The sequence below is a fragment of the Taudactylus pleione genome, unplaced genomic scaffold (genome assembly GCF_031769625.1).
Source record: "Taudactylus pleione unplaced genomic scaffold, aTauple2 ptg000007l, whole genome shotgun sequence".
NCBI classification, from domain to species: Eukaryota; Metazoa; Chordata; class Amphibia; order Anura; family Myobatrachidae; genus Taudactylus; species Taudactylus pleione.
In genome coordinates, this window is record NW_028284410.1 from 19,609,426 (window position 1) to 19,621,721 (window position 12,296).

The window sequence follows — 12,296 nt, forward strand, 5'->3', positions numbered from 1 at the left end:
CTCTTTCAAATTAGGATATCCGAGTCAGTGGGTGCCAGGATTGGGGGGGAGACACTCATGAGCCAAAACATTATAAGCACCAGCCCAATATGCTATTGTCCCTCTGTGTGCCATCAAAACATCTGAGCCACCGAGACATGGACAATACAAAACCTCTGCAGGTGTCCTGTGGTATCAGTTAAGAGGACGTTACAAACAGATCCTTTCACTCCTGTTCGTTGTGAGCAGGAGATGCTGCAGATCAGACTTGTTGTTCCAAAATATACCACTGACATTTGACCGATTTGAGATATGGTGAATTTGGAGGCCAGGGCAACACCTTGAACTCTTCATCATGTTCCTCATTCCTTTGTAGAACAACCCATACAATGTGGCAGGCATATTATCGTGCTGAAGGAGGACACTTTCAAGAGAGAATACTGCTCTCATGAAAGGATGTAGCTGATCCCCAAAGAAATTTTTAGGTAGGTGGTACGCATCAAATTAACATCAACATGAATGACCAGATCTAGGGTTTTACAGCAGAACATTGCCCAAAAGCATTAAACTTCATTGGTTTGTTTTCGTTCCACAAAGCATCCTGGTGCCATCTCTTCCATAGGTAAATGATGCACACATATCTGGCCAAACACACGATTCAACATAAAAAGGGATTCAAACAAACCAGGTGAACTTCTTCCATAGACCCAGGACCAGTACCGATGCCCATCTGCTCATTGTAAGTGCTTTCTATGATGGGTGGGTTACCATGGGCACTAATCGTTACACATTACTCATGATACAAACCATTACAATTTTATTTAATTTATTCCACAGTAGCTCTTTTTGCTTCATAACAGAACAAATAACCTTTGCTGACATCTCATATCGATGAGTCTTGGCCGCCCAACACTCAGACAATCCTTTTGCCTTCATAAGTAGGTAATCAAAACAGCTGACTTTGAGCACATTACAAGCCTTGCCGTTTTACATATGCTCTGACCCAGTGATCTGCCCATGGTGATTTGTCCTTTAAAGTAACAAGTCTTTACACCTGATCAAATAATCTACTGACCTTGCCATGCGCCATTGCTATGAGATAGTCAAAACGTCATTCACTTCATATGGGAGTAGACATAATGCTTTGGCTTGTGTGTGCAAAATTATTTTTATGGGTCAATTCAATTGCATGGCATCTTACATTGCATGTAATTGTATCCAGTGTAAGATCTGCTAATCTCCTGTACATACAGTAGTCTAAAATTCTGTGCACCCCTATGGGGATGCCAGGTAAACTGTACAATGTAAACTCAATGCAGGGTGCTGTTGCCAATGTTCAGGCACAAGTGCAATAGTGCCAAGTCTTGTACCAAAGATAATACTTAGCTGTGATTAACAGATTGATTGTAGTGGAAATCTGTTAATCACAGTAAAGACCTGTTTTCATACTAAGGAGAACCCCAAATAAAATACACATGATGCATAATACTGTTTGTATAGCATTTTTTTAATATAGGCAATAAGGACTACTCACAAAAAATCTGCTTATCAGAAATACACTGGATACGGTCAACATTTTATTCCATTTCTTCTTTAGTCACCAAGGAGCAGTATAGATGTGGACAACCCAGAACCCCAAGTATCTGCAGTTTCAGAAGGACTCCTCTTTGAAATGAGCTGAATCCGAAGTGTAATGAAGCCAGAATAGGAGAGATACAGCCAAATCCCTGGATTTCTTATTTCTTCAGTGAAGGAAGAATAATTTCTCGGAAGACACATTTGAAAGAGGGGATTTCTCTCTTTCCAATGAAGGTAAGCAAGTCTGTGGGTGCCAGGATGGAGAATTTATGGTGCTACAGTTACATGGTACTTTACATTTGACTTAAATGTTTTGGCTGTGAGTACTGTGGCTCATGCTCCCAGCAATGAAGGCAAGCTTTTCCAACATTTAACCTACTGCAGTGCTTAGGAAGTGTGGGGCTTGTCTTTAGCAGTTTAAATTCACAGGAACTGGGATGAGTGGTCACACTCATCCCACCAATGAAGGAGTTAATATCTATACATCCCTATCTTTAATTCAAATTGATTTAATTCAGTCTACTAAAAAAAAAAAAAAAGTTTCACATAACTTTATTTCATTATAATGAAACTAAAAACATTTTACTGATCACAAGTTCCAGAAGCCAGAGATGAGCGCTCTCAAGTTTGGTTTGATAAACTATAAGGATTATAATAGTTTAAATATAAATATAGACGAAAAAAAACTAAATATGGCTTTGGACATAGTGTTTATTTCGGAGCATAAAAAGAAAAAAAAAAAAAAAGAAGAAATACTGAAACCAATTGTTCCTTTCTGCCCAAAATAGAATACATCCTGATCTTCTATATATTATTTACAATTCCAGTGCAGCATTTAAAATAGGAAGTCAAAGAGAATCCTATTCAGGACATTTGTCATCAGAAGGAGGTTCATGCTGTGCAAGCTGCAATAGTCAAACAAGAAAAGGTAAAGTGAGAGATATTATTGACTGTAGCACAAAATTCAGCTGAATGGTAAACATAATGGAAGAACTGAGTGCAGCATTGGTTGTGAGGGGGAAAAAAAACAAAATAGATAATTAAAAGTTGAGTTCCAACAGGACTATATTACTATCAACTTAAATGTGAAAAGTGGTAGTGTTACCCCTAGCAACCAATCAGCTTCTAGCTATAATTTCTCTATTGCATACTACAAAATGATAGACAGAATCTGATTGCTTGCTACTACTTAATTTTTAGAAGCTTTAGTAAATCTACCCCATGATGTTAAAATACCCAATTATTAGTACATTTGTGGGGGCCTCTTCACGGTCGGTGCTACTCCAGTTCCAGATGGTGTGAGTGCAACTGGGTTTGATAAACACTACTAATAGTGAATTAAAAAAAAGAATACCTAGTTTAATAATAATAATAATGTAGAGCCACCTTAGGTCAAATGTACAGTGAAATATAACAGAAAAAAACAGAAGCCACTAACCTTTGCTTTCAGTTCTTTATTCTCTTCTAGAACAGCTTCATACTTTTGTTTCAGTTCTGCGACCTCCAAGCGCAAAGCTTCCACATCTGGTGTTTCTGGCCCAGCAGCTCCCATGTGCTGTTTCAGGAAGCTGAATGTACAATTTAAGGATACAGAGCTCTCCATTCTTAAGTTTCCAAGTTCTATACAACCATGAACATATTTTATAGAACATAAAAAACTATTTAAATTGGCGCATGAGACCCACTTAAAAAAATAAAATAAAAGTTAATAGTTGTTTTCACATGAACACAATAAAGCAAAGGTCTACCCTGGCATAAGCAAAATGTAAAATGCGTATATGGTACCATTTTTTTTAAATATATTTTTATGCAAACACCCAGATTGCACAAACAGATTGTGTCAACATTTAAGAATTACACCTTTCTTTTTTGTAAAGAAAAAAAAAAAAAAAAGGGAAGGACATTTGACCTGACAAGCCCTGAAAACTGCAATAACTAAACTAAAATTCTGTTGCACATAAATTCCAGATTGACTAATTTACTGACTACATAACTGATTGAATTAGGCATACAACCTATTAAGGTGTAATTACAATTTTAAACATAGAAAGGATACTCCAAGGCATTATTTGGCTTTTCTGGCTCTTCATACAGCTCAACTAACACTGGAACAGAAAATGAAAGTTAATTAGTATTTATTTCTAGCAGAGTAATGTATGTCATGAGCACTATGCTTTGCCAAGTATAAATTTGATAAATTATAAAAAATAAAAGTCCTGCCATTGACAAAACCATTTGGGCAATCCTATAATTACCAGTTTTGAGCATCATGTATTGTTGAGGATCCTCATGTTATCTAGCTTTACCAAGGTGGACATGTGACATAGTATCAGAGAGGAATTACGTTTCCAAGGGTTCTGTAATGTCATATGGTGCATTTGCATGGCATACTTTTTGTGCAGTCATTCCCTTAGATAGAAAGGTCAATGCTAATTGCCACGTCATGGTAAAAAACACCTTTTCACCCCATAATGCAGCGTTACTTTTGTAAGGGAGGGTGCATTCAAGGACGACAACAATCTGAGACACAGAGTATGGTCAAAGATTTAATGAGCATGACACCAGATTATCCTTATGTCATGGCCTTCTCAATCACCACATATCAGTGGCGTAACTTCATCCCAGGTGCCCAGAAGCAAAATAAATGTTGGTGCACCCCCCTCAAATTAAAATTCACCACCCTGCCAGCACCTATGCCAGCCCCAGCCAATTCCCCGTAGTGCCCAATCCAGATGTCATCCTCATGCAGATTCCACCGTCTGCTACACATATCACCATCATTGATTTATGTTCTGCTTTCTTCTCCGTCCCTCTTCACCCTGACTGTCAATATCTATTTGCATTCTCCTACAGAGGGGTACAGTATACATGGACACGACTTCCTCAGGGATTCAAAGATAGCCCCGAATTTTCTCCCAGGCCTTACACGACTGTTTGCAATCTTTTCAACCAAGCAATGGATCTGTCCTAATTCAATACGTAGACTATTTGTTGTTGTGCTCTTATTAGTTTATGTCATGTTTAAATGATACTAAATTGTTGTTGCTTCATCTTTCACAAACAGGGCACAAGGTTGCAAAGGACAAATTACAGCCATGCCAGACTAAGGTCAAATACTTGGTACACTGTCTAACCCAGGGGCTAAGACATTTGACAACGGACAGAATTCAGCCAATACAGACCATGACATTGCCGCAAAACCAGCAGCAGATCCGTACCTTCTTGGGAATGTGTGGATATTGTAGGACGCCCAGGTTTCTCTATCCTGATATTACCATTGCAGGACTTAGGGGCATGATTCAGAGCCGGACGCTCTTTAAGAGCGCTCGCTCTGAATCAGGGTTTTTTTTTTTGCGGCCTCCTGGCCGCTCGCTAAGCTGTGGGTGACCACAAACAGCTTTTGCGGGCGGCCAGGTGATGGTCGCGACCATCGTGGCTTGCGACGAGACCCTTGTGGTAGGGTCTCGTCTGTCGCAAGCCCCAGGGAGCTCCCTGCTCTAACAGAGCAGGAAGCTCTCCACTGACATCACTGTCAGTGGTGTCTCCCAGAAACGGCAGGCGTTCCTTCGGGAACGCCTCAGTTTGTGTAGCTACCTCCCCGCCCAAAAAACAGGGCGAGCTGTCGATCAACATCGACAGCCGCCCCTTTTGTAGTGAGTCCCGGAGTGAGAGAATTTCTCTCTCACTCCGGGGCTAGCGCATGTATGCACCACACGTGCAGTACCCCACCATCGACCCGCTTGCAAGCGCTGCGCGGTCGCGAGCGGGTCTAAATCAGGCCCTTAGTTTCATCCTCAAAACCCGACCGAGTCACACACACTGAGGAAACAGCAGGCTTTCCTTAACCTTAAGGATAGTCCGACGAGAGCACCTGCCTTGGCAATACCAGATTATGAAAAACCCTTTGAGTTATATTGTATGGAAGCTGACGGTTGCGCAGCAGGTGTCCTTACACAGAAACATGGTGACGCTAGCAGACCTGTAGCATAGTACAGTGCACAATTGGACACTGTGGCAAGATCACTCCCGACGTGTTTAAGAAGTGTAGCTGCAACTGCGCTTCTGGTAAATAAGAGCAAGGATGTAGTATTAGGGCATGATACAACTATCTATACACCACATGCAGTATCTGCTTTGTTGAATGCAGCCCAAACCAGACATGTCTCTTCAGCAAGGTTCACGAAATAGGAACTAGCCCTGATGGTACCTGCAAATATCACCATTAAACGGTGCAATATGTTAAATCCAACAACATACTTACCATATGTGCCTAGAGATTCACAAAGGGTAGAAGTGAGTTTTGCAGATAAGCGGATACACATGATTGTATGGAATATTTGAATCAGACCTTTACTGCAAGACTAGACATACGTGACACACCATTAGAAGATATAGATTTGACGTTTTACACGGATGGGAGTTGTCATAGACAGACACAGGAGAACTATGCACCGGTTATGCTGTCGTAGATGAAGAGGATATTATAGAAGCTGAACCTCTTGATCCACCTCACTCACCCCAGGTGGCTGAACTAGTGGCATTAAGGAGAGCGTGTGAGTTGGCAGAAGGTCAATCAGCTAATATATATACACGGACTGTAGGTACGCCTTTGAAGTAGTACATGATTTTGGGGATCTTTGGTGTCTTAGGAACTTTATGACAGCAGCAGGCACACCAGTAGCACATTCACAACACATAAAAGGACTTCTGACAGCAATCGAGTTACCAAAGGCAGCAGCCGTCATCAAATGCAAAGCCCACACATGCAAAGAAGACCCGGTGTCGATGGGCAATAACAGAGCAGATGAAACTGCCAAATGGGCAGCAGGGTTACGTGTAAATATACCAACAAAGTGATGGTCTTCTAGACACAGAAATTAATTGAAATGCAAGATTTGTGTTACCTACAGGAAAAAGCGGTCTGGAGATCGAAGGGATGTGGTCAAGAGTTCACTCGACTCTGGAGAGATGGACAAGGTAGGCCTGTGGCTCCCAGGGGCTACTACACAAGCCTGGCTGAGGCAGCACACGGTCTGACTCACCTGGGAAAAGAAGGTATGTGCAAGTTGGACCGAGCATTCTGCTGTACACCAGGCTTTTCTTCTCAAGCTGGAAAAAGGGCAATGTCCTGTCTAACTTGTTTGAGGAAAAATGTCGGAAAGACAATACCAACCGAGCCATCCCATATCCTCCAATGGATGGTCCTTTTCAGGTAATACAAATTGACTTCATCCAATTACCACCTTGCAGGAATCTCAAGTATGTATTAGTTTGTACTGATGTATTTTCTAATTGGGTAGAGGCATATCCCACTGCCACTAATACTGCTGTTTTTAATGCTATGAAGGTTGTTCAGGAGTTTGTATGCAGATACAGTATCCCTAGAATCACAGAAATTGATAGGGGTACTGATTTCACTGGTGATGTTTTCCAGAACATGTGTAAACTTATGGGAATCAATACTAGACTTCACACCCCCTACCGACCACAAGCCAGTGCGAAGGTGGAGAGAGTGAACGGTACCATTAAAAATAAACTGAGATAATGGCTGTAACTGGATTAGGATGGCCAGAAGCCTTACCGCGCATCCTCCATAGCATCAGAACCACTCCCAGACCTTCTCTTAATCTGTCCCCCTTTGAGATACTGTTTGGAAGGCAACCTCATTTGATCATAGGTCCACAGGATGATTTGAAGTGTAATAATGAGGTTACTGTACAATATCTTATAAAAATGAGCAGACAACTGAAACAACATCAACAGAAACTGAAAATGTTGTCACCTGATATGCCAGAAACAAACGGTCATGATGTTGAACCTGGAGAATATGTTATGATCCGAAATTTCTTACACTCAGGTTGTTTAACAGACCGGTGGGAAGGTCCTTACCAGGTGTTGATGACAAGTACCACATTTTTGAAAGTAGCAGAAAGAGATACCTGGGTCCATTCCACTCACTGCCCAAAAATCAACCACCCGAAGGAGGTACAAGGTGAAGTCAAGACAGACAACGTGGACCTGTCGATTGCGAACCTGTTCCGGGAGAACTAGAGACTGCAGTGGAAAGACTTGAGCCATAGACGTGTACAGACTAGACTACTATCCCAGCAATGGAGTGGCGATATTATTCTTTATCTTGTCCCAGGGTTCTTCTAATTTTTATTTGTTTAAGGATTTCCTATTTCTGTGACGGAGGACAGATTACGGAGAGGGAGGCCGATAGTAATGCTGATAGAGAGAAGTCGGAGGAGAGAGCGATAGAATGATCAGGGCAACCTATGGTCAAACTCAGTTCAGGGATTATTAAGAGATCTGTTAGACATGGAACTCGGAGACAGTGTGAGGGGCTATTGTATGAGGAATATTGTATCTGAGTACTGTGGATCCCTAGTTGATGAGAAATGCATCCAATGATGCCAGTCCAAGGAGTAATCTGTATTTGGGCGGGCATCATTTAGAGGATTACCATTCCTTAGTAGGTAAGGTCTTAAATCAGACTGAATGTTGAATGTGCACTCACGTGTCTCAGGGACAACATAATGTAGGATTAGTACCATTCCCATTAAATTTCTCTGAGGTCCTTGAATTACAGGGAGGAAGGTCCATAGACGGGAAGCATAACGTCACCAGGTCCCCTAGTTTAAAGCTCCGCCAATACTCCATAGATTGGTCTTTGCGGTGTCTAAACATTTCATACAAAGAAAGACTGGAGAATTGGGAAGCAGACTTATTGGATCAGACAATGGCTCGGCACACCAGTAATAACGAACACCAGAGACGAGGACGTAGTAACAAATCAAGTGTGGTATCTATTGGAAAAGTTCCTATGAATTCCTACTTATCTATACACCCTAAATGTCACTATTTAGCGTTATAAGTCGCACAAGAAATAATTGCTTTCCAGACTATGATTGTGTTTCCAAAGCACAAAAAGATATTACTCACCAAAAAGCAGATAGTTACACGCTGTGATCTAAATACAATTAGCGCAAACAGATTATACAATCACTAGGTACAGTCAAATAGATACGCATGCGCTCTGAATCCAGATTCCCGGCATCAACTATGAAACCTCCGTCAACAGCAAAGAAAATAGGACTGACTAGCAGATTCAGGGAGCTTGCATATAAACCCTTGCAGAGATAGGCAATACAATAGAACAAGTTGGCATAATCCCATTGGTTCTTCTTCCTGGTTCTCCTGTTACGATACAGTTCATTGGTCAGTTTGTATTGTAATAGTTCAGCCTCCAACAGCTTCTTTGTGTTAGTTTTCCCGGCGAAGAACAAGTCTAAACTGGCTGCATTAAAGAGTACATTTTAATGCCTAACTCTCTATGATCCATAATTTGCAGACACATGTTGCAATTTCCTCACCAATGGAACCGTAAATCAGCAAATAAACAGTGGTTTTGAATAGCACCAAACACAGTCTGTTTATCATGTACTAAACCTGAGATCTTAAATACATTTGTTTTATTACATACTTAATAATAAATAAAACCTTGAATATAAACCTTAATGCTAGGGAACCTTTTTATGTAAGTGTGCAGTGTGTAAGTGTAAGGATATTAAGAAAAGCCGCTAGTTAGCTTTGTGCGTCTTGGTGTTTGTGAAGTACACCCTGGTACGTGTTTTGCAGGGTTGGTCATATTATATGTTGTTTCAGTAAATGTATGTGCTTATATAATGAGGACTTTTAACATTGTTCTATTGCGTGGGAATCGCACGATGCTAAATAATAGCATTGCCGTATGTACTTATGTGTGAGATTCGTTAAAATGGCGTTGTGCGGCCATTCGCAAAATGGAGTCTTGTTGCCATTCACAAAATGGCGTCGTGCAGATTTTAATTTTAACAGATTCTGTCTCAGCCAATCATCCAGCTTCGACATTCCTATGGGTTATTGTCGAAATGTTATTCAGGCTGAAACTTGTCTTGAGCAGATGAGGACAATAGGCAAAGGTAGTTTTATTAAAACTTTATGTGATATTGTGCAGGATCGTAATCTACCTTATGTCCTCCCAGATAATGTATACTATGTTTCTGGAAGAAGGGCTTATTTGTGGTTATTTCCAAGTTCCAAGGGTTTATGTTTTATAAGCAAATTGGTCCCAGAGTTAATGACCCTTATACATGACTAAATGATTGGTATCCATAAAACTACACCACCTCCATACATACACATGCAATATGAACATCATGACAAAAGAAATATGATCCCCAGTGAAGGACATGTAGCCACACAGCTGATTAGTGAAACGACTGGCTTCCAAATTTTGGTAGCATTAGATCCCACCAGGATCACTCGGGGTATTTTTAATTTTAGATATATCCAAGACCTGGCTAAATTAATAGACAATATCACCGAGATGTATGATGACACTTTCAGGTATACGGGTAAGGAGTTGCAGGCTTTTAAAAAGGAATTGGTAAAACATAGGCTAGTGTTAAACTACCTGACATCTATTACTGGTTAATATTGTGTGACTTTGGCCACTTAATTTGGTGTCAAATGTTACACATATATCACCAATAATACTAATGACCCCAAAGAAGTGATTGACCGTAGAATGGATGAAATCCTACAACTGAAATGGGAATTTCGGAAGAATCATAATTCTTCACTGTATGAGACGAAGGAAGAGTTAGAGGAATGGTTCTCATGGTTGAACCCTATAAAATGGTTCTCCGGTCTAGGACAGTGGGCCCAGGAAATGATTGCTAGTGTAGGTAAGCTCCTTATTCTTATACTTTTGTCATTTTAGTAATTGGTTCATGTGTCAGATGTGTTCTTACTGTGTTAAAGGTAAACAGTGAAAATGAAATCATAATGGTGGTGAGTAGTGGTAGTATAGGTTCTAAGGTCGATAAAGAACTGCATTATGATCCTGAAATTGAATGTACCATCATATAATAAAATGTGAATAGGCTTAGTCATGTATAATAATATGCATCGTAAATGTTACATTAAACATCATAGATAATGTAGTCTCAATTCCCCCAAACTTCCTTTATAGGTTAGATGAGTTCCCACATCCTACCAATGGCCTCGTATCGATCCGCTGAGTGCGTATAAGTGTTGTTCTACCCTTTCCTGAGGCGCACCATTGACGGTTCAATGACCAAGTTGTATAGAACATTAGATAATTTATTATGCCTGACTAAATAAGTTAATAGAATATGATAGTGTTATGTTTGCTATGAAAGGGTGGACTGTCGAAGTCAGATGATTGGATGAGATCAGTATTACTAATTAATATCTATCGATGTCATCGTCCTTTGTCTGATAGCGTGACTGGCATACTAGTGCGTGCCGGCACGAATCCAACACACACACAGGCAGACGCACATATTCGAACGCACACATGTATACACATACATACATACACACACTCACGCACGTATAATAGATAATAACCAGAGTTATTAAAGGTATTGTTAGTTAATAAGTACGATGTCAGATGTATGTATAAGAGATCCAAGGTTCAGAATACAATGGACATGTCATGTTTGGTATCATACTAAATCCCTTTTTATTTGTAGACATCCATTTCAAATCGGAAAAGAAGTCGCATCATGCGTCCGCTAGATATGAATGATAGGGAGTTACTGATTAGAATGAATATTTCTTGTATGCAGTGTTGTAGCCAGTTTTAACCAGTTCTTCGGTAGGAAGATACACAATGTGACCGTTGGAAGACTGATTCATACCCCTGATGACACCGTATGAACTGACCAATGACCAGACTGGTTTGAAGACCGGGAACAATGAAAACCTGCCAACTGTGTCCTTTTGTTTCTAATGTAAACTGAATTGTATATATACCTGTGAACTGAGGACCTCATTCAGAGTCTCTCGCTAGATGCGATCGCTCGCTCCCAGCATATGCAAATTTGTCAAAGTGACGCCACGGAAGCGATTGCTTGTCAAGGCATAAGCACGCCAACCATGTCTTAGCGAGTGGCGAGCGTACGCCCAATCGCACAGGCAGAGCCGCCCACCAGCACACGTCATCTCCAGGAAGTGTATTAAAACATTGGTACATCGAGGACATTCTGAAGCGATCGCAGCACTTGGGGTTGCCTTACCCTACCGCAAGCACTGCGAGGACTTCAGAGTAAAAAACAGGCATGTGATGTGTACTATGACGCTGCGTGTTAAACATGCACGCCTCTAAAACTGCGTTGAAACACTCAGGCACGCCTGCGTTCGCACCTCCACTCCCCCGTTATTAGTGTCCTGTCCCTGTTACCACCCACAAGCGGCCTCTCCTGTCACTCATTTCACTAGGCTGTCTTTGCTGGGCGAGCAAGCAGCCTGCGATCGCACAGAGTAGTTCGCGCACGTGCAAACCATCGGGCCGCTTGCGAGTGCACAGCGCTAGCGAGACTCTGAATGAGGTCCTGAGTCCAGTGTTCCGTCATCTCCGTTTTGTGACCACAGGCTTCAGGACTGAATGACTGTATATTGGATCCAGTGCGCTTGCGTATGTATCGGCTATACTTATTGTATATTTCTTGCTTTTTACTCTAATTGTTAAACTTCTATCGTGTTACTTTTTTTACATAAAATAACTTTTTGTGCTTTGGAACCACACGATTAGACTGGTAAGCAATCATTTTTCATTAGCGACTAAACGGCATCCATATAAGCTCCCTGTAATGCCCCCTGTACTAAGCCCCCTATAGTGCCCCCTGTACTAAGCCCCCTATAGTGCCCCCTGTACTAAGCCCCGT

The 12,296-nt window shown here is 41.1% G+C and overlaps 1 protein-coding gene across 1 annotated transcript in view; it reads right to left on the reverse strand.

Annotated features, from left to right (window-relative positions):
- Nucleotides 1-1,465: 1,465 nt before the first annotated feature.
- Nucleotides 1,466-12,296, reverse strand: part of MYCBP (MYC binding protein) — a 37,321-nt gene continuing 26,490 nt past the window's right edge. The window contains exons 3-5 of the mRNA XM_088460563.1: nucleotides 3,614-3,662; nucleotides 2,996-3,125; nucleotides 1,466-2,462 (exon numbers count right to left, since the gene is read on the reverse strand). Of these exons, the coding sequence (XP_088316689.1) occupies nucleotides 2,418-2,462; nucleotides 2,996-3,125; nucleotides 3,614-3,662 (224 nt within the window). The 3' untranslated portion in view covers nucleotides 1,466-2,417. The remainder of the gene's footprint in view (nucleotides 2,463-2,995; nucleotides 3,126-3,613; nucleotides 3,663-12,296) is intronic.